The sequence below is a fragment of the Macrosteles quadrilineatus genome, unplaced genomic scaffold, assembly GCF_028750875.1.
Source record: "Macrosteles quadrilineatus isolate MER2022 unplaced genomic scaffold, UCM_ALF_1.0 Scaffold_9__3_contigs__length_116548681, whole genome shotgun sequence".
NCBI lineage: Eukaryota > Metazoa > Arthropoda > Insecta > Hemiptera > Cicadellidae > Macrosteles > Macrosteles quadrilineatus.
Genome location: NW_026542602.1, coordinates 3,880,568 through 3,904,328, shown reverse-complemented (window position 1 = coordinate 3,904,328; position 23,761 = coordinate 3,880,568). Strand labels below are relative to the sequence as shown.

General features: G+C 34.3%; 1 protein-coding gene across 1 annotated transcript in view; it reads left to right on the top strand.

Annotated features, from left to right (window-relative positions):
- The window catches only part of LOC129002054 (puromycin-sensitive aminopeptidase-like), a 58,858-nt gene that overhangs the window by 17,156 nt on the left and 17,941 nt on the right, over positions 1-23,761 (top strand). The window contains exons 3-11 of the mRNA XM_054429566.1: positions 15,813-15,960; positions 16,458-16,661; positions 17,656-17,740; positions 18,915-19,046; positions 19,409-19,590; positions 19,842-19,946; positions 20,932-21,175; positions 22,019-22,146; positions 22,622-22,762. Of these exons, the coding sequence (XP_054285541.1) occupies positions 15,813-15,960; positions 16,458-16,661; positions 17,656-17,740; positions 18,915-19,046; positions 19,409-19,590; positions 19,842-19,946; positions 20,932-21,175; positions 22,019-22,146; positions 22,622-22,762 (1,369 nt within the window). The remainder of the gene's footprint in view (positions 1-15,812; positions 15,961-16,457; positions 16,662-17,655; positions 17,741-18,914; positions 19,047-19,408; positions 19,591-19,841; positions 19,947-20,931; positions 21,176-22,018; positions 22,147-22,621; positions 22,763-23,761) is intronic.

Sequence of the window (23,761 nt, the reverse complement as noted above, 5' to 3'; positions counted from 1 at the left end):
ACAAACACACCCACAACGATATATTTATTCATAATAGCACTCCGTTTCACATAATAAAGTTAAAACGACCAATTATACGAATATTTAACGCCGATTACAACATCACTTAACCTCGAAATGGTGTTTGTTGACCAACGACAGACGACAACTAGACCGGCTCAACAGGTGAATTTCCAATCAGCTGTTGGCTAGTTCTCAAACTCACCACCAGAGCGATTAAGCCTCGACCGAGGAAATCATGATTTGAGCCGGACAAGGATTATTCGCTGTTCAACCGTCGACTTGTTCACGAGAAGCTCTGACGACTGTACGATATTATTACGAAGGTTAGCTACTATATTAGTTAGGCCCCTTTTTACGTTTTACGTTGTTTCTGTTTTACCTTACGCATACTTAACTTATTATACCTTTTCGTTTTCTTAATATTCCGTTTCGAATTACCTAAATTTAATATCTTAACTTGAGTCTTGACCCGCCAGTTCCTGCCTGCCAGTGACTAGCGGTGGCTATCGTTTATTTAATTACCATTAATTAGTTTCGAAATTACGATTTCTCCGTTCGCTTAACAAATAATTATCACGTCTAAAATTATATCTCGTTTTCACCGTTTTAATACCCCGAGACTTGTCGTCTATGTTCTAAACCCCGTCTTTGGCGGGTGAAAGAATCAAGTCTTGGGAGCAGCTGATTTGAACAATCAAACAGCTACGAATATTAATATTAAATCTATTTTAAACAACATCACGATAAATTCTCCGTCCAATTATATTAATTCGGCCCCGAAGACTCTGTAGGAATTGTTTTGCCTTTTATTCGATATTAGATCAATTACCAACGTCTTCAACTAATTAGTTTAAAGTTCATTACGAGTATTTAAATCACATTGGCTTAAGATTGAATACTCGTCGGCCCTACAGAGTCATTCTAAAAGTTAGGCAAAATTCTCCAAAGCACTTTTACGAAGGCTGGGATGATATAGCTCCAACTGGGCGTCTGCAGGATTTCCTGAGCGCTTCTAGAGCTCTGAGCCTTCGATTAAATTTTAAATAAATTGATCAGTCAAAGCCGTGACAACTTCGTATCGACCCCTGGATTTTTCTCGGCTCCTTCTGAGCACTCCGGGGAAGAAATTTGAGTGTGGCCGGTTCTAGGGGTAGGCCTAGCCTGACTTGGTGAATACTAGTTTATTCCCCCCCTAGAATTTTGCGTCACAAACGTCCCTCTTATTTATGTGAAATATTTTGAGGAATCAGCAAAATCAAAAATAACAATAAATAGTTGTCTAGGCAGCTGTGACAAAAAACAAGTCTATTGCAATGCCATGGATACAGCTTGTGCATTTAATATACATTAATGTTTTAAGTAAATAGGCGAACAAGTGATTTTGCGGCCCTAGGGATGTAAACCCCTGCTCGGTCCCCATATGACGATGACAGCTGGCATGGCCAGCAAAACGTAGCTTTCAGCCACCAATATAAACCAGCCAAATGTATGTAAAACAGCTAAAAACATCATAGTGAGGTGAAAAATTCGTTACACATACTTTTACATTACCGTGAATTAATTATATGCATACAGAAAAAACGGAGTCATACTTATTGCGTATTTTAATGTAAACTAGTGGCTTGTAGGGACATAGTCCCTAAAAAGCTACGGAAAAGGAATTATTGTTGGAATATTTAAACAAACTCAGAATCAAATTATCTATATGTCAGGATAGGCCTAGATATCCCACTACAACATATCTTTTGTGCAAAAAAAACAAAACAGTTTGTTGTTTGTCTTTGTTTGCTTTTGTTGATAACGTTATGTTCAATAAAGAATTTGAATGATTCCGGAGTTTAACTGCTAAAGGCAGCAAACACGTTTATGAATAAATATTGGTTTATTAAGGTAGCTTTGGTTTTTTGGTTAATGCTGATAACAAGGCTTCCCCGATGGAAATACAGTATTGGAAATTGTCTTCGTCAAATAAGAAAAGGCAAAAAATGGTGTGTTGAGATACCCTACCCAGTTATTATTTCTAAGTCTATGCTCATTTTGTAAAGGTTTAACAAAATTATTCTTAAGTAAAGGCATCCCATTGACAGAACTTGGACCTAAATTTGTTTGTGATCAACATTAAAAAACCACTATTAGCCTAGTGTAAGTATGTGGTGTTAATCCTCCTAAAGATACGATTGATTTACATATTCTACCAAAAAAGGGCCTAGTCAACGTCTAATTACCAACTATTTTGCGGCTAGTTAGGGTTCCATTACCCAGTTATCGAAACTAATCACGACATAAATATTTTTGGTTCATTTAAATACCTGTACGAACCTACTTCATCTCTATTCCCAAATTGTTTTCTAAGAGTAACCGTTGAGGTTATTCCACTTCATACAAAATATTGATTAAACACTACAATAAATCTCAAATATAAATGTTAGTAAATTAAAAAAAAATTGGAATAAATCTTTTACATATGTTTTGAAATAAAAACAAAGAAGATCTTCTTTTAATCTTGAATCGTTTCTTAAATCTTGAAAACAATTTATTTCAACTTTGACATAACTAAAAAGTCTTGATTATTAAAGGTAACGTTATCCCTTTATATAGTTGGTTTTAGTATACATTACATTGCAGAATTGACTGGCAAATGAGTAATCCAAATGTAAGCTTACTTGCTAATGATAAAATCACGATCAGCTGTATTGAAGTAAACAAAAATCAGCAGTAAATGCCTTCTAATGCTATTCTTATGGAGAACATTGTACGTTATATCTAATTTTGTGTTAAGATTTTGGGAATTTCACTATTTTTCCCGCCGTCATGGGATAAAGACCTTTAATTTGAGCCCTCTCACGTCGTTCTACGACTTCCCAGTCGCCCACAATTTTGACGCAAAGAATCGGCTTACGTAATTAATATATAGATTCCCATGAATATGATAATTTACCCAGCACATTAAGGCCTTTATTCCAAGTATCTCAGTTCGTAAACCATACATACAATGTGACGATAAAATATCAACAAAATAGCATGTAGTTTTATGTAATCCTCACGACATTTCATTTGGTTCATTGACTTTAAATCCAATAATTGTAAAAATTATTGGAGCTTTGAAAAAAACTTCATATAAAATCCTTACACTAATAAAAGACGACGTCATGAGCGCGGGAAATGAGCTACAGCGGCTAGGGCATAGCCACATGAATACAGAACGGAATGAAGGAACTAGAACGGAGAACTGGCAACAGCGCACGCGAGAAGTAGGGGGGGCGCACACACCGCTCAAGCACTACAACGCATTAGTGGCATCCTGTCCACACACTGTTGATATATACCGATTTGTGGCATGGTGCCACAATTTAAAAACTGGAATGTTAGATGTTAAAATGGAGTGTTCATTAAAAATATCGATGCAGACATGTTTCTACCACCTTCCTTCATCCACTGGTGGCCGCAGGTTGAAAGATGCCACAATTAGGTGTTTGCGAGTATTCGGTAAAACCCCGTATGTGTGTGTGTGTGTGTGTGTGTACAGAGCTGGCTACAGACCACACCTGTCGACCGATTTTGATGAAATTTGGTACGTAGGTACTAAGCCATGACAAATATATCTGCGGGCGTTTTTTTTTTAATTCCTTTTTTTAGGCTATATGGTGATTTTTTCATAAAAACTGAAAAAAACTGATTTTCTCAAAAACAGCCTGAACAATTTTGATAAAACTTGAGTATTATGTTAGGCCTATAGTTCTATAAATTCTGAACAAAATTTTGCAAATTTCATTTCTGTAAAAATTACAGTTTCCAAAGTTACCGGTATTCATCTTATGTAATTTCCCAAAACAACCACATAAAGTACCGGTAACAAAATATAAGATTTTAGGAATAAAGCCGGTTTTGATCAAAATTAATGTGTTACAGTATGGTCCTTATAATTCTTATAAAAAATAGTGCAACCATTGCTGTAACAATTACATTTCACAAGTTAATGCAACTTTTGTGATTTATCCCTAGAATATCATAGTTACTCCCACCGCTTACCCATGATAAAGGTTGTTTGAATACAAGCTTATGGGAAAAGTATATGTCAGTTTACTTATACCGTTTATTATCATTTTGATCTATGTTTTAGAGTTATTTTTAAAATTTAAGTTAGTTTTTACTTCTTATTTATTCAGCAGCTAAGCCCCATCATAACTTGTAGTTATCTTATCATAATAGCTCTTCTGTGGCTTCTTAACACTACTTTTATCAGTCCCCTGTCTAAATAATTCTTGTTTTTATGACAACTTCCCATTGTATTTTACAGGAATTCATTACTTAAGAGCACAACCTATGTTCTTTAAATTATTTACAAACACATTTAGATAGGCTATATAGTTATTTAGAGCAAATTAACAAAATGTTGAATAACCTGTAATATTTTAAAATGACAAACCCCCTTAAAAAAACTCTATAAGCCTAGTTAAAGAAATACATGTTTAACTAAAACTGAATCTGGTTTAAATTGTAAACCACTTTGAAGTTGAATCTGAAACCGTATTAAACATTCACATCACTGTTTTGTTATTTTTAGGTGCCTTAATTAATTATACCTATTAATAGGGAAATATTTAATCAATTTCATCCTTAATTACCAACACTAAATCCCTGTTCAGTGTTCACGCTTGGTTAACAAGGTAGCCTCTCTGAAATAAAACTTATGCCCAGTAAATGCAAATACAGTACTGTATAATATTAGCATAAATATTTTCAAATGCAAATTAAACAGGGAATTAGAAAATAAGAGTGACTTTTGACCTTGGTACACATGTTGCAATTTCTACTAAGTTACTTGCACGTGCAATTGTACTTGCGTAACAGTTGTATAATAAATACTAACCTATAACTTACCTTCACTAGCTGAATGATTGACCACACACTTATTCTCATTGTACTTTTATCCTTAAAAGTATGAAGTGAATGACAATATGTGTATTTCAATAAATTTAATACCTACTTTAATAGAGTAAACAGGCCTACAGGTGTTAATCTTTATCGTTTACCTACTAGAATACTATCAGAATCAGAATCAGAAAAGCTTTATTCAAGATTTATACATTATATACCTACATGAAATATATGCATAAATACAGAATGGCGTCAAAACAGCTTATTACTGATTAAAAATACTTGGTTAAACTAAATAGGCCTAAAACAGGAAAATTTAATTAATGTAATTACATGTTGTAAAACTCTTCAAATGAGTAAAATGCTCCATCAATTAGTAATAATTTAAGTTTTTTTTTTTAAAGACCTAATGTTTTTTATATCAAATATTTCTTTTGGTAGATGGTACAAAAACTTAATACCTGCAGCTGTTGGTTTCTTGTTATAAAACTCGCAGTTTGTGTTGTGTTACGGATGGATAATTTTTATGCCTAGTATTATACCTATGATTATCCCCCAGCAGTGGCACCTTGTCTTCAGAAGCCCTCACATGCATAATAGGGTGCAATATATATGAGCTGTAAACGGTTAGAATTTTTAATTTAGGAAAACAATTTTTGGCCGATTCTTTATCATCCAGATTTAACATGGTTCTTATTGCCCTTTTTTGAAGGATTAGAATACTTTGTAAATTTTGATTACTTGTAGCTCCATATAACTCAATACCAAATGTAATGTGTGAGGTGATATGTGCATGGTAAACCTTAAGCATTATCTCAAGGGAACAAAATTTTGACAGATTTCTTAAGGCAAATAAACCCGAGGAAATTTTATGTAACAATTTATCCGTATGGAGTGACCATGATAAATTTCCATCAAGCAATAAACCCAAAAATTTTGTTACCTTTACCTGAGTAATTTGGAGATCATTTACTTTAATACAGAATTCTGGATTTTTCTTTTGTGCTGTACTGAATGACATACAATTGGTTTTATTAAAGTTGAGAAATAATTTATTGAAGTTTAAGTAGTTTTTTATAGATAACAGATTTTTTTGGGCCGACTCTTGTATTTTATTAAAACATTTACCAGAAACTAACAAATTTGCATCATCAGCATATAGACACAATTTTGCCATATTATCTGTTAATGCTGTTGGCAGACCTTTAATATAACAAAAAAATAAAATGGGACCAAGAATCGAACCTTGAGGTACACCATATTTGATACACCTCAAAGAGGATTTTACATTTCTTAATTGGTTGAAATTATTTATATGATTAATTTCCACATATTGTAATCTGGAGAAGGTGCCATAGCACCGAATCCTATAGTGCCGAATTGTGTTTTGAGTCCCAATTCGCCGAATATCACGTTCGACGGAATAAGAATTTAAAGTTCTAAATTGCCGAAAGAGATGTTTGTGTTAAACTGCCGAAATATATATTTTAAAATCCTAATCCATCGAAAAAACAGTACAAACGTGTTAAGGTATCGAATTAAGAATCATTCCAACAGCTCCGAAAGTGAAATAAGTCCTAAACTCTCGAATCTTGTTGTTTTCGGCTATTTAAGACGATTTAAACTTACTTTCGGCTATTTGACACCAAAAAATGCCAACCACCCGAACAATAGAAGCCCCACCATCCGCCCGACGTGTCCGATTGGCTGATCTACAACCAATACGCTGCAAGAGTACATCATGGCCGGCCATCGCTGCCAGCCCAGGAAGTTCACCCGTTCACTAGCGCCCTTCCGAACTGCGGTCAGTATAATAACTAACTTCAGTCAGACACCAGGACCAGACCAGGGCCAAACAGATCAACGTCACCCACAAAAGTCATCTCCACTCGAATCTCGATATGGCCATTGATTGACTATTGAACCCAGAAGATATTACCATTGTTTATCTACTTGTTACATATTACTAACCTTTTGTTTTTTGCCAACCAAATACAGCCTATCCAAGGTGAGTAAGGTAATCTCTTAATTCTCTGTAATAATTTATTTAGATCCTTACAGTTGTGTGTTTAAGAGTTAACTAAGTCCTATACTGACATTAGAACCTCAAGTCTCTAATGCCCTGAAACTAATCCTAAAACATTAATTAGTTAGTCTTAATCCTTATGAATTACCTAAGTTAGGGCCTATGACTCGGATCCTTAATAAATCGATACATAGTACTTGCTTTTGTCCAAGTATATCTTGGCCTAGGATCTCTTTATTTTATTTATTTATTTACAATTACCAAATATTACACATTTGATTGATACAGAAAACAATGTGCGATCTCACAGTAAGTTAGCTAGGTCACCTAGGCCTATGCTTGATTTATCAAATTTACATGAATAAACGGGTACAGTTCCGCAGAGAACCTGCGACATGTTATCGGATGACTAACGATTTAAATTGATAATTATCTAATTCAATATATCGTTTCTATGCTTTTTCATTATGTAAAGATTGAATAGGGTTGTGATCTGTTTAGGTCTACGATTTTTTTGATATTTAATCAATATAAACATTAACAACAACAAAAAACTGTGATATTTAATAAAAAATAAAAACTAAAACCACAAACTGTGACTAAATGATTTAAGGTTAATGTATTTGTTATTTATTGTTTTTATTAATCATTAGGTTTAAAATAATCGATGCAATATTAATATTGAATTGGATACACATTTAGCCTATATAATATAGTTATTCATCTGATAATATTGTAGATTCTCTGCGGGACTGTACTCAAATAAATAAATTAAATGATAAGTTGACAACTTCAAAATTACCACATCCAACAAAGCAAATGCCTTATTAGCCTTAAAATTAACAATGTGAAATTTTTACTTAACTTAGGCTAGTTCATTTGAAGTAGGCTAATATTCAATAACAGAAAGGGTTATTAATTTCAGTTTCAACAAGAAGTAAAGGCATGAGATATGAATAACATTAGACTTCAACAGAAATTGAACGCCAGCTCACTTCGTGAAATCCTATTGAGAACCCGTCCAGACGGATGTACCATGACAATTTCCCTATCTGCCGATTAAGTGGTGAAGACTATAAAGCTCACTGGTTATATAATCAATGCCCGCTATTTTATGCTTAAAGATCTACATTTCATTAGGAGAAGTTAAACGATTCGAATTTACCCTCTACAACTTCTATTTCAAGGTAACGCTGACTGGATATATAATCAATGCCCACTATTTTATGCTTAAAGATCTACATTTCACTAAGAGAGGTTCAAAGAAGCGGATTCACCCTCTACAACTGCTATTTCGGGATAAAGCTCACTGGTTATATAATCAATGCCCACTATTTTATGCTTAAAGATCTACATTTCATTAGGAGAAGTTTAACGATTCGAATTTACCCTCTACAACTTCTATTTCAAGGTAACGCTGACTGGATATATAATCAATGCCCACTATTTTATGCTTAAAGATCTACATTTCACTAAGAGAGGTTCAAAGAAGCGGATTCACCCTCTACAACTTCTATTTCGGGATAAAGCTCACTGGTTATATAATCAATGCCCACTATTTTATGCTTAAAGATCTACATTTCACTAAGAGAGGTTCAAAGAAGCGGATTCACCCTCTACAACTTCTATTTCGGGATAAAGCTCACTGGTTATATAATCAATGCCCACTATTTTATGCTTAAAGATCTACATTTCACTAAGAGAGGTTCAAAGAAGCGGATTCACCCTCTACAACTTCTATTTCGGGATAAAGCTCACTGGTTATATAATCAATGCCCACTATTTTATGCTTAAAGATCTATATTTCATTAGGAGAAGTTTAACGATTCGAATTTACCCTCTACAACTTCTATTTCAAGGTAACGCTGACTGGATATATAATCAATGCCCACTATTTTATGCTTAAAGATCTACATTTCATTAAGAGAAGTTAAAAGAAGCGGATTTACCCTCTACAAATTGTATTTGAAGGTAACGCTGACTGGATATATAATCAATGCCCACTATTTTATGCTTAACTATCTAAAGTTCATATTTAGAAGGTGAACGAAGCGAATTTACCCTCTACAACTGCTATTTGAAGATAAACGCTGACTGGATATATAATCAATGCCCACTACTTGATGCTTAATAGTATTAAAGTATATTGAACCATAGACTAAGCAACACGTTTTATCTAAAGCACAAATAATGAAACTAACTTTAAAAAAATTAGAAACAAATTGTAAACAAAACATGACATCGACAGTGCACTGGACAGAACTAGACACTTAAACCGAGCTTCAAAATTTACAATGGGATGTTAAGTCTACTTGGTGTTGGTTAGTCTATGCCACAACCAAAACAAGGCTCGGTCCCCCGGTACTGTTCCTTATGTGATGAACAATCACCCATGAAAAAATCATCCTTAATCTAACTCCCGACAAACCAATATTTTTTCCTTTATTGACTGGGCTATTAGCTCATTATTGTTGCAGCTGCTTCTGTTTTCTCTAGAGAAGTTTAAGAAAACAGAAAATGTGCAAAACAATACGCTAACATAAGTGTTCCTTTCAATTTTTCCCTTAACTTGAACCCTTATACTGTAACATTATGCTTGATAGTATGGTGTAGGGGCGGTCAGGGGGCGTTCGGGACCTTTTTAGTATCTTTGCTGGCAACCTGACCGCCGCTTACTATGCGTTGCCATTGGTACCAACATCACGCGGCTTCAATGCCCCGTCTTCTGAAAAGTCAGTTTTAATATTTAACATTCCTTACTTTTTCCTTCGTTTTAAATTACTTATTACCCTACATAGAAATTTTTTGTTGGCTTTTCGTCTTCTAATTAACTATATATAAATAATGAATCTTTTGTTAGAAATCAAGCAATCTTTAGTACTGGTAAAAAAGAAGGTATTTTAAAACTAATGTAAGTCCTAATTTGCTATAAGTTTAAAAAATCGAAATAAAAGCTTACGTTACTAATCGCAATGCTCACGCTGTTAATAACAGTTTGAAATAACAAACTCTTCTTGTAAATATTTTACCATTTTCAGAAGCTGGCCTTGTTATAGAGTGTTATTAACAATCTTTTTTCTGATTTACACATATCAGCATTTAAAGTTTTCCATGTGTATATTCGCCATTGTTAAGGTAGGTAGCCAACATTATATAGCCTACCACAATTGTTACCAAATTAAATACAAATTTTACTCATTATTCTTTTTAAACAGCAATAACAATTTTTTCACTTTACTCAAATACTACTCGATATCCTGCATTATTAGTCTGTCATAATGTTATTTGCTTCAATTGGAATTCTTTTGGTTGGTTACTATAATAACGTCAATTATATTTTACTACAAAACGTTGTATTACAAAAATGTTTATTAAATTATAACCTGTTTTCTTACACCTAAGATTTCTCATGCTTAAGTCTGAGTAAACCCAGTGAAATAAGGTGTAGCTACATTTAATATTTTGTTGTTGTGTTTCTGGACCAACTGATTGAAAAATAAATAAAAGGTTAAAATACCTGATTGTCACCTTTGTGGTACAAAGTATTGTCCTAGTGGATTATGTACAATTCAGCGCGAGCGCCATCGTTGGATCCGTATAGGACAATACTTTGGGCCACAAGACAACAATCAGGTATTTTAATCTTTTATTTATTTGTAGCTACATGCTGAGGTATTGAAAAAAGTGCGAAATACTAACTAGGGTGTCTACTGCCATCTGATTTAGAAATTCCACTCTTCTACACAGTAAGTACTGTAATGAAATATTCTAATATCACTTAGCCTTTTACCATTGACTTTATAAAGTCAATGCTATTACTAATGTTCAATATTTATTTGTTTCTCAATAAAAGAAACATATCTACGTCACATATATTGCGATCGCTTTTAAACAAAATCATTTATGTTTTATATTATTATTTTTTACATATGAGGGCATCTCGACTCCTATAATAGCCAGTTGTTACTCCAATTTTTTTTTCTTTCACAAATTACTGATACATAACAGATAAATAACAGTCATTTTGTAAAATATTTTGAATGTTTGGATAAAACTGCAAACCTGATAAGTATGTCTTAAATTTGAACATAAATGGTGATCTAAATTTAGTTTGCAAACATTACCAAGGTTTGTTTTAACAAATTTTATTCAAAACATCATTGTATTTTCCCGATTCAATGACATGTCAGTAAAAGTGTATTATTCATTTCATAATTCAATGAGTAATCCAGTAACTTAAAACTTTAGTATAAAATTAATTTAAGTCCAAGTTAAGTTCACAACCTTTTTATGCAATATCAGTAAACACTCTGTATACTGTAGATATAATAATTTATCACGTCATCCTTTTGGCGGCTCGGCCGTAGCCCACGTGGCTTTTGCCAACCTTATAACAAAAGTTCCCCGTTAAATCCCTGCTGTTGAGCGACGGTCAGCGTTGGTCTCGGCTAAGCTTGATCTCGGCTAACGCTCTATGTTGTGAACCCATTTTTTGGCCGTCGGTTAAAATTGGCCGAGAACAACGATAACCGCGGGCCACGAAACCCCGTACTCGCGAACCGCCTCTAAGTTTCTCAGGTTACTCGTTGAACTGCATCTGACACTGAGTACTGAGCAAATAACTGCATGCATATAAAGACTCGCGATTGCGAGTTTATAAAAGTAAACGAACATTTGCTATTCGAAAAACGAAAAGTTGAACGGAATATGACACATGTGTGTAGACGTCTACTCGTTAATCGGTGAATAGCAAGACAACTACAATACTTCGTGCTTGGCGAAAGTTAATCCGAATGTACTAGGGTGGGGTGGTGGGAAACGCTGCTGTGGGCGGAGACTTTGGGCACCGACGCCATGGTTTTACCCCTCGATCGCTCCTGTTGCTCCTCCCCTTTAAGAAGGGGGAATGTTCTATTTTTCGGCAGATTACGACTTTTAATGCATTCTTTCGACAAATTAACACAAATAGATCTTTCGGCGATTTGGGACGCTTAAGTCGTACTACGCCGAAGAAAGTTTTCGGCATTTTGATGGTGAATATGGTTTCGCTAGATTAAGATTCGGCAGTTTAGGACAGAAATAACAATTCGGGTATTTGACACTTATAAATCCTAATGTGCCGAACTATTTTCAATAGAGTCCTAAACTCCCGAAATAAAGTTTAAATCGTCGCAAATTGCCGAAAGAATTCGGCACTATTGCATTCGGCAGTTTAGGACTTATTTGTCTTTCGGCTAGTTGGGATTCGGTGCTATAGGACCACACCTGTAATCTGTTTTCAAGGTAAGATTGAAACCAATTTAAAGCATTGTTAGCAAAACCAAAACTTTTTAAAATTGAAATTAATGTTGAATGGCAGACACTATCAAATGCTTTACTAATATCCATAAACACCCTGACAGTGCTCTCACCCTTATCAATAGCATCAATTATAGTTTCTATCAAATCAATTTGTTGCAGTGACAACAGATTTACCGGGCCTGAATCCATGTTGCTCAGTATCAAATAAGCTATTATTTTCTAAGAAATTCATTAATCGTGAATGCATGGCACGCTCATAGATTTTTGATAAGCATGGCAAAATAGATAATGGTCTGTAATTAGAAGGGTCCTTATTTCTACCAGATTTATGTAATGTTTTAATTTTAGAGATTTTTAATTTACTTGGAAATATTCCTGAAATTAAAGAAGAGTTGATTAAATGAGCCAATGGTTTAGCTAAAACATCTTTAGCACTTGAAACAGGCATAGGAATTTCATCAAAACCACAGGTAAACTTGTTTTCAAAAGAAGAAAAAATCTTGTCTACTTCAGCTTCATCAACAGGCTTTAAATAACATTTTACTGAATTTGCAGGATTTGAGATTGCACCAAGAGCTCCCAAAGACAAGTCCCCAATCCTATCTACCAAACTTACAAAATGATCATTAAATATTTCGCATATATCATCGGGTTCAGTGTATTCAAAGTTGCCAATTTTTAATTGGATTTCATTTTCACGTACTCGGTTTCTGTTTAGTTCCCTATTAATAATATCCAAGTAGTTTTTGAGACATTACTGGCATTTCTTATATTGCTTTCGATATAATGTCGTTTAGCACTATTTAATTGGGCTGCGTAGCTTCTTTTCAGGTCTTTTAGCTTTTTTATTAAAAACTTATCCTTATTTACCCCAATTTCTCGGCTTAATAGTATTATTTCATCTGTAGCTAACTTAAGTTCCGGAGTTATCCAATTTTTTGATTTTGAACAGGCACGAGACTTTAACTTAAGAAAGCAACTATCAAAATAAAACATAAGGATATTAAAAAATACATCATATTTTTCCTCTACAGTCGCTAAATATAAATCAGTCCACGTTTCCTGTGCAAGATAATTTTTGAATTTGGTTAAATTTTCAGGAAGGAATTTTCTACTAGATTTAATAGTAGGTTTGTTAAACTTTTGTTTGGAAGAGATGTCCCGAATTTCTAAGAGTTGAGCGTCATGATCAGAGAGCTCAGTTATTAGGCCTGATACTAAAAGATTGTTTTTAGGAATTGTAGTAAATATATTATCAATAGCACTTTCACCCTCTAATGTTATTCTAGTAGGAAAGTCTACCAAATATTGCATATTATATTCATTAAAAATATTATTGAATATCTGATAGCCCTTGGAAAACTTAACGTTAATATTAATGTCTCCAGCCACAATTAGTCTTTCATATTTTTCAAAAATAAGGCCTAACAAACTATTTAATTTTTCAAGAAAAATATTTTCGTATACAGATCCTGGAGTTCTATACAAACCAACCAATAAAAATATGAAATCATTAACTCTCGCCTCAATCATACAACATTCAAAATACTTATCCTTAACCAAATTTTCAACTGCAGGAATTATAATTTTTTTACTTTAATGTGGTTACAGTCACGAGAAAGAATCATAACACCTCCACCTAAGTAGGTTTTCCTACAGTAATAGCTTACAACATTATAGTTAGAAATGTGTGCAAAATTAATTTCATCATTATTGAGCTTGTGTTCACTAAGAATAACAAAATGGGGCTTTAGTTCGTCTAAAATGATTTCAAGGAATAAAGTACGAGATGAAAAATGCTGGATATTTTGATGGAGAATTAAAACGTTAGAGGAATGTTTGTTTGTTACAATAGGAGAGGAGGGGTTATTTTTGAACATTTTCACATTATTTACAGTACTATCTTTACACCTCAAACAGTCATTTGGCAAAAAAGATACATTTTCAGAGATGTCTAGTGGGTTTTCAAAATCCAAATTCATAAAAGTTTGACTTTCCAGTCGTTTTTTGTTAGTTAAATGAACATCATCCATGTTATTTTGACTATTATTTATGTGTTTTTCATTATCAATTGAATGTATCTTTTTTGACAATAATAATTTCCTATCTATAAAAAATCATTCTCATTGCTGCCAGAAATGGGAGTCTTTGGCAGATCATTATTACCCTGGGTATCACTTGTACTCTGCTTTTCACTACCACTTTTGCACTTGATATTTTCACTATGCTGTAACTGGTAGTGTGATGGGGTGAGTGGAGGGAAGGTGTTGAGGCTGGCCAGGGCCTATTTCATGATTATGTTATTATTGTTTGTAAGTTTACTCAAAAAGTATATATTTAACATCGTAAGAAATAAGTTACTTTCACTAATTTTACTTTTTATAACCTATACACCAAATCACCCAAAAAAACCTAGTAGGCGTACTAAGTAACAACTTTTATTGAAATAAACACAAAAACATACAATAACAACTAACTGACCTTTAAGAACTCTTAGCGGTTGGCCACAAGACACATGCAGCGCATTAGATGTTTGGACCACCGGCTGCAGTCGGCCATCACGCAGCTACATTCAACGTGTTAATTGATTTGAACATTTATGAAGAGTACCATAACCTTATTTTCTTAGGTCATAGATTTTTCTTTTTTCATGCTCTTTCATATGTCACAAGGGGTACTTTGCTATTAAAAAAATTATCAAGTTCCGGGGAAGGGGGGGGAAATATCTCGCAAATTTATGAACCGATTTTTAATTTTTTTTCATCAAACATTTTCTTTTTTCATGCTCTTTCATTTAATATGTCACAAGGGGTACCTTGCTATTTAAAAAAAATAAGTTGAGGGCAGGGGGGAAAGGGGGGGAATGTGAATGTAACGTTGAATTCAAAACAATTGGGCCCCCTACTTCAATAGATGATTCCCGCAAACTGCATATTTCTATCTATTGCGGTTTTTACATAAATAAAGATGCAAGTTTTAAAAAAAACACCCTGTATAGAAGAGCCTTTTCAGATGTCTAGTGTGTGTTTATTCTCATCAGATGCCCGAGGTCATCCGGTGTTGGTTTTATTGTGTTACGTACATGGCCATTTTCCAGGAAGCTCCTGTGTCATTCATAAAGTGCCTTTTGAAAACTTTCTTTGCACTTGAATCATTGACTCATGTTTCCAAAACTCCATAACACAAGATGATTTTTTGGAATCAACGCTTTTCAAATTGACTGTAATGGAAATAAACAACATTAGGAAATAATTGTCAATCAGCTGATAGAACAGTGAAATTCAATTCTTTGTTCTTCAATACCACGTAAATCATAGGCCTACTTCATTGCAATAAATATTCTGCTCTGTCATTTTGAAACGCCCCTGTATCTAAACAATGGTACCGAGTAATTTGCAAACATTTGTTTACTAGACCCGAAGGCTATGCTGCGGTCACTTTTCTCTGCTCCACTCACGCTAGGAAGATGTTCCCTTGTTGGGATGAGCCGGCAATAAAAGCGACTTTTGACATAACTGTGGCTGCTCCAGTGATCTCTCGTACTGTCATTTCCAACATGGTAGGTAACACTGTAAACGTCGTGTATGTTTTGTGTTTGTTGCAGGGGCGAGGAAGAGAGGTACGCGGCCGTCACGCAGTTTGAGTCGACGGACGCTCGGAGGTGCTTCCCTTGTTGGGACGAGCCTGCAATAAAAGCCACTTTTGACATAACCCTCGCCGTACCACAACAGAAAGTTGCCTTGTCCAATATGGTGAGCTGGTATCTATATAATCTTTGATCCTTTATTACTGAAAAACATAAATCTAACAGAGATATCTGTAACCTGGAATCCAAGTTTGACAATTTGGGGAGATACGTGTTGCAGAGACTGCAAGACACGCTCCTTGGCGCTAGCCTACTGCGCATTGGAATTGTTAGACTTGACTATTTCTAATGCCAATGACGATGTCCTTAACCAAACCATACACGTCTAAGAGGTGCATTCTGACTCATAACGTTGTTTTTGAACTCAGGACAGTCAGAATTATTTAATTTGTTTAAAAAATTCATCTTTTTCACATTGGATAGAGTAATAGACATTTACATTAGTAGGCTTACTAATAACAATAACATTTCTGCTGCATGGCTAAATTAATCTGTGAATTAAATTCAACATAAAATATTGTGCATAAAATATTTCAAACCATGTTTCGTCTTTTTAGTTTTGAAATAAATTTTGTTTTGCCAATGAGTTATTTTGTCTTTTAGCCAGAAATTGAAGACAGGATTGAAGGAGAGGAGAGAATTGTTAAGTTTGGAACGACCCCGATAATGTCGACTTATCTAGTAGCAGTGGTCGTTGGAGACTTTGACTACATAGAAGACACTTCGAGTGACGGAGTCAAAGTGAGAGTTTATACCCCAGTGGGGAAGAAGGAGCAAGGAAGGTTTGCTCTGCATGTTGCCACTAAGGTAAGCAACATTAACATACAGCAAAGCCCCAAAGGTAGACTGCATTTTTGCTGAATTGGCCATAATGAGTGACTCAAATCCATCCAAAGTAATCAGTTGATGGGTAGATTATTTGTGAGTTACTCATTTGATCATGCATTGTGTTATTTTTAACCTAAACTTCTATGTCTAATATGGATATTTCTTCTTCATAAGATGAGGGGGAAAATCTTTAAAAATACTCATAGTTAAATTGATAGATAATCCTGGCAGCTTAAAGGGTAAGATACGATAACTGTACTTAAATGTTAACTAAACTGTTGACTAGGGGTTTTCATAGTAAAAATTGCATGTCTAGGCCTAGTGTTGAAATTGAAAGTGATTTTATTTTCATAAGGAAAAACTTTGCTAACAAAGTTACAAATTTTTTTTTTTATATTTCAGTCTTATTTTATAACCTTGAATACAATGCGCCATTTTTTAATTCCATTTATGCTTTAAAATCTTACATACGGCATATTCTAATGATTCTTTATTGTAGCAAACCTAATAAAGTATAGCACATTAGTTTGTTCACGCTTTAGTTTGTGTCGATTCTAAAATCTTATTTCCTTTTTCATAAACCTCTTTAATACAAAACAGGAGAGTAAATACACAGAAATTATGTTTTACTGTGTAGGCCTAGGCAAATATTCACTGCTAAGTTCATCAGTGATTAAATATGAGTTTTAGTACCAGCCCAAGTCCGCTTCAACCCAGTGAACCATGAATTATTGTGATCAAAATATTTTCATTTAAAACTTTGCTGCTACAGGGGTATTTTTTCCCATGTCAATGCCAGTGGTATTTTTATATAGAGTGTTATTCAAACACATTTGGGAAAGCCGTCCTAAACTCTTATGATTAGGGGGTGCGCCGGAAATAGACTCCCCTCTATGCATTGTATAAGGTGAGAGTGTTGTATTGTTTAATTAAAAAATGTTTAGGCCTATTTACATAATAAACTTGTTTGTAGGTGTTGCCATATTACAAGGACTACTTCAACATCGCTTACCCTCTGCCAAAGATGGACCTGATTGCCATTTCTGATTTTTCTGCTGGTAAATATTTATTTTCCTCCTGGAAACTATTAACTTAATTATACTGTTGGGTATCTTACCAATTCAGACTAATAAAAAAAATATGTTTAAGAAGGTGTTATTGAATCTGCTTTAGTTATTCTTAAAACACGCTAAGTTTTAATTAAATACATCGACAATAATTAGCTAGCAAATGTTTCTCCATAAATATCACAATTTATGTTTTTCCTACAGTACATTAAACTTACAATTAATTAATATGCAAATTGAACTTTTAAAATATACGTAAAACATATGTATAGTGCTCACCTCTGAATCTGGAGGTCTTGGGTTTTATCCCAAGCGTAGTGTATCTAGAACGTAGACCCAAGTTTCATTTATCAATGTGCTATCAATTAATAATGCCATCTAACAAAAGTTTGACATTAATGACAATACAGTAGAACCTTTTTAATCCGAACCCCCGTAGTCCGAACGTCCACTAATCAGAACGCCTCATTGCTGTACTCTATACACAGTACAGTGGTTCTTTATTGTATACTGTATTTTTTTATATACACAACGTAATTGTTTCCATTGTAATGTACAGTACTGTTTATTCACTATGTTTACTACTGTATTAAATTAATACTGTATTTTACTTTATAAAGCATTTTTCAATTTTCCCAAAACAATTAACATCTATTTTAGCTAATGTTATGTAACAACAACAATATGTTCTGTAATCTGAATTATTCACTAGTCCGAACAACCTGCGGTCCTAATTAGTTAGGATTAAGGAGGTTCAACTGTATATAGTAACAAGACCATTGTTTTGCCTGTTCCCCTACAAAAATTTAAAAGTGCCAATGAGGTAGAAAAATACAAATTTAAGAAATATGTGTCATATCCTTTTGCTTCAACATAGCATAGTAGTTTTTTTTTCTGGTAAAGGCTTAAACAAAGTTGTAACAATCAAAGGATCACGGTAGCTTGGACTTGTGTTTTTTTTATCAACTTAACTTGGTATCTGAACAAATATTTTTGGAGCTGTGTTTTTTTATCAACTTAACTTGGTATCTGAACAAATATTTTTGGAGCTGATGACCCTTCAACAGCGGTTTAACATAATCTGAGATTACAACTCCTTTACAGAACGCATTACAGATTTTCAGTATTCTGCCTTAGTTTTATCTGTTGTGTTTTCTGTTTCTAGGAGCCATGGAGAACTGGGGTCTAGTGACGTACAGGGAGGTCTGTCTATTGGTAGACCCAGAGAATACTTCCACTGTTCGTAAACAGTTCATCGCTTTAGTCGTCGGACATGAGTTGGCTCATCAGTGGTTTGGTAAATATCCAAGTGTGAGACTTCTTAGCATTACAATTGTGCTCAGTAAGGTTTGATTGAATTTGGATTAAAGTTTATAGGCCTACTTATCTAAATTCAAGCCTACAAGGTAATTTCATTTTTGTGTAGTCACGAATCACTTAACATATAAATAAGAGGTTAACTTACCTTAGTATCGTTTTGTGACTCTTAATACCTCCTCTAAGAGCGGATGACGCCTACAATGTAATACACACACGTACACGACAAGTGATTAAATAAAATAAGCTAAATAAAATTTTTTTTCAACAGTTGTCATACAAAGTGGTTGTTTGTTTTACTTTGCTCACTACTATTCCTCTCACCTTGTGTTTGTTTCCCAGGCAACCTAGTTACTATGGAGTGGTGGACTCACTTGTGGCTCAACGAAGGTTACGCCTCATTTGTTGAGTTCCTTTGTGTCGCCCATCTGTTCCCAGAGTACGACATTTGGACACAGTTTGTCACCGACATGTACATACCTGCGCTCCAACTGGACTGTCTCAATAACTCTCATCCTATTGAGGTTTGTTGACTCCTTGGAAATCACGGCAAAAGTGATAATTTCTCACTCGGGTTTTCTTTGCAGATGTGTTCTGCAATAATTGCAACAAACAATTCAATTCAATTCAATTCAAATTATCTTTATTCATCAAGTACATTAGAAATATATACATGAATAGTGTCACAAAGTATATCAACAAGTTGATAATTATACTGTGAATATGAATATATAGTGAAAATTTCTTCCTCTAACAGCATTTTACATTCTTGCAGGTTCCTGTTGGTCACCCAAATGAAATTGAAGAGATTTTTGATGACATCTCTTATAACAAAGGAGCCTCTGTTATCAGAATGCTTTATCACTACATTGGAGGTGAAGTATGTACAAAATTGTATTTTGAACTCATAATCTACCATTATTAGTAGGCCTAATACACTAGTGATCTTCGAAACCAGAAATTTTGAATTTTGAAACGTAAACAAAAACTTAACCAAAGAAATCTTGTAAACCTAATTAACGTGATTGTAACCTGATGTACCTGTTTAATGAAATAATGTGTGTCTCAATGTAAAATTGATGATCCATTTATTTATTTATTTTATTAAATTCTTTAAATTTAGCTCAGGATTCATCAACCATGTAAATGGAATATTAACTGTAGGCTATAATGTGTATGGGAAAAAATTTTCTAAAACATTCATTAACATAGCCTAGTTAAATAAACATCGTCAATATTTAGTGGTCATGTTTTATTTCAATGACTAGAGTCATGTTGATCATATTGCTAATCATGTCCACCGTCTAAAACTTCAATAATGAGAAAATTAGATTTTTTTCCATGTAAAGTCTGTTATTTTTATTATACCAATATTTTCAATTGTTTGAATTTAGGTACAACATAAACTGTTTAGTCACGTTCAATCGTGGTCCAATTGTAAACATCATGGAGACTTATTCTTCCATGATTGTAGGGAGATAATAAATTTCCGATTGCTCAATCTTTGCATACACTTACAATCGCTAGAATAAAGGTTGTGCTCAATTTTTGGACTTGATGGTCACTTACTCAAGCTTTTAAGCGAGCCAATTGCACATCCCTGCTTAAGAGTGTAAAACCTCAAATTTTTTATGGCTTAGGAACCATCCACAAGCATACAAGGGCTACAAACGATCTAGGTGTTTTTGTGCCTGTGCAACCTAATGTTTAAACAATGAAAGGGATTTCCTTTCCGTCTTCCTTCCTTCATTCTTTTCTTTCCTCCTTACTTTCTTCTTTCTTCATATATCTTTTTCTTATTTCCTCCCTACCTCTCCTCCCTCTGTTGTGTATTCTATTCTTCACAACATTATCTTCATTTGTAGGACTTCCGTAAGGGCATGCACCTGTACCTGACGAGGCATCAGTATGGCAACACGTTTACTGAGGACCTGTGGGCTGCGCTGGAGGAAGCCAGCAAGAAGCCGGTGGGTGACGTCATGTCTACATGGACCAAACAGATGGGCTTCCCTGTCATCTCTGTTGAGGTTGTGGGACAGGAAGGCAACTCTCGCACATTCAAAGTGTCTCAGGTCAAGTTCAGAGCCGATCCGAACCAGGCACAGCCAGGTGAGTGGAAATATAATTATCTGTATAGTTGGAGAACTTGTGTTGTGAAGAAAGCCAAGCCACAGTTTAAAAGGTCTGAAGCAACTAAGGTTAAACATGGGCGGAGAGAGGAGGCGGTATCAACATGTGCATGATGTGTTTTCCATGGTATTGGCCCACCGCTGTCAGTCTTTTGCCTGCAGATCATGGAGAGTCTGAAACAAGCCAATCAGCAAACAAGGAATTTTACTCATACTTGGTGTGGGCCATAATTGACTTTTAAACAAAGTTTTTTTTTTTTTTTATGACGAGACTAATCATCCCAAGGGGAGAACCCAGCTACAATAGTAGTGTATGAAGTAAAAGTGACTTTGGTCTTGGAGTTTAAATAGCTTGCTTGGCTCTGACAAGACCTCGGTGGAAACCTTAATTAATGGACAACCTTTTATTTCATTTTTGAGGTGTTGCCTTCCAGATTACTTAACAATATTATAGAGGATGGATAACTTTTTGTTGCCATCGTAATCCTTGGTCGTCTGGATGGCGACCAGTTTCAACACTCAAGGTGTCATTGTCAAGCCTTAAGACGTGTTGTCACTCCTAGGAGGTCGTCATAAAGTCTTTAAAAATATACACGATTCACAAGCAAACATTTTAACGAATAAATAACACAGTATGGCCATACAAGAATACTTATTATCACGGCGCAGTTGATGGTTCAGGGTGTAGGTCTAGACTCAGTCTAGTGTAGTCTAGGCCTACACCCTAAACCATCAACCGTAAGTTACTGGGGTAAGTTATTGCTGATGAGGTTTCTGAGTTAGTTTCCACGTAAGATGCTCAATCGGTCTCTCTCATTTGTAGACAACTCGCTGTGGCTTGTTCCGATCAGTTTTGCCAAGTCAAACTCTCCTTCAGAGTCCTGCTTCACCACCATATTGAGAGAAAAAGAACTCACAGTTACACTGCAAGATGTCTTTCCTACAGACTGGGTAAGTTGTTGAATGTTTTGATGATATGTTTGAAGTTGATGTTGAGTTTTTGTTTAGGGACTTATAAAACACATTTTTAAATGCCACCGATATTTTAGGTGTACCTATTTTATATATTGGGTTATTTATAGGCTAATGTTACATGCAATGTCACATGATAATTTTATAAGATCGGACTTCTCTGTCTACGGTGTTATGTTGTGGCCTATTTTTAAATAACATGCTTTTTGTGGATTGTTGTGTAGTTATTGCTCAATATAAGTGAGAAAAGGTTTGAATGATTTTTGCTGTGATTTTTTGAAATTTAATCTCAAATACCGCAAATTAGAAAATATAATCGTAGGCCTATTAAAAATGTCATAAGACAAAATTTGCATGCAGTTTTTATATTTCCTGCAAAATTTGTCAGTGTAAGAAAACCCATAGATATTGTACAATACACAACTAACTACATCTTTTATTACCATTTTTGCAGGTAAAGCTGAATCCAGGCACAGTTGGCTACTATCGGACCAAATATCCTGCCTCAATGTTGGAACAGTTCAAACCATCCATACAAGACAAGACCATGCCTCCTTTAGACAGGCTGGGGCTGCTGGACGATCTCTTTGCTCTAGTAAAAATCATTTGACTACTAGATCTGATTAACTAAATTGTGATTTTTAGAGAACATTTTTGATTTTATAGTTCTGAACCAATAAAATCAGAAACGCCCATCACTATTTAATATGAAACTATAAACAATTTTATGGCCGTAGGCTTTCCAAGATAAATTGTTAAATGGGTTTGGTATTGCATAGTGACCCTAGTAAATAAAGCAAGTTGTCAAATAAAGTGGCTAAGTAGGCCTATACAAATTGATTAAACTTGAACGATTTCAATTACTTTCCTCATTTTAACGAGGCTTGAGTACTCTAAGTCTAAACACTTCTGACAAAACGATTATCGTGATAATAAAATATTAATGGGATCGTAATTGCATCATTACTCTAGTCATCATGAAAGTCACAAACGGGTCAATCCATGTCAAGTGATCAAATACCAATTACCTCACCATTTTTTACAGGATTGATCTTTTTACATTAGATACATCTATGCAAAATAAGCTTAAATATGAAAAAAAAAATTTTTATCTCATCTCGTTTTTTTGTTATTTTATTTTAAAGTTCCAAAAAAAGCGTGGTTTTGCGCTTTAAGGGATTTACGTTTTATTTAATATCTCAAGAAAGAATAAAGATAGAAAGGTAAAACAAAAACCATTCTTTTCAGGATTAAATTAGCTTTAATTTGATATACAACATGACAGTATTTAAAGTATTTAAAATTTCAACCCCCCAAACTCAAAATTTCAAAAGCCAATCCCAAAAAACGCATATGATTAAAAATTTTCAAAAAAATACCATTGATCCTTAATGTTATTAATAATTTATGTCCAAAAATTCAAGTTGGGATCTCAATGGGATCCATATTAAAATAATTTTTTTGTATAAGCCTGGAATGTAAATAGACAAGTCGTAGGCTACAGGGCTAATAGTTACATTCATTAGCTACAAAAATGTCTAAGTAACATAACATACAATAAAAAGCTAACAGTCTATAGGCCTAACCAGTTGTA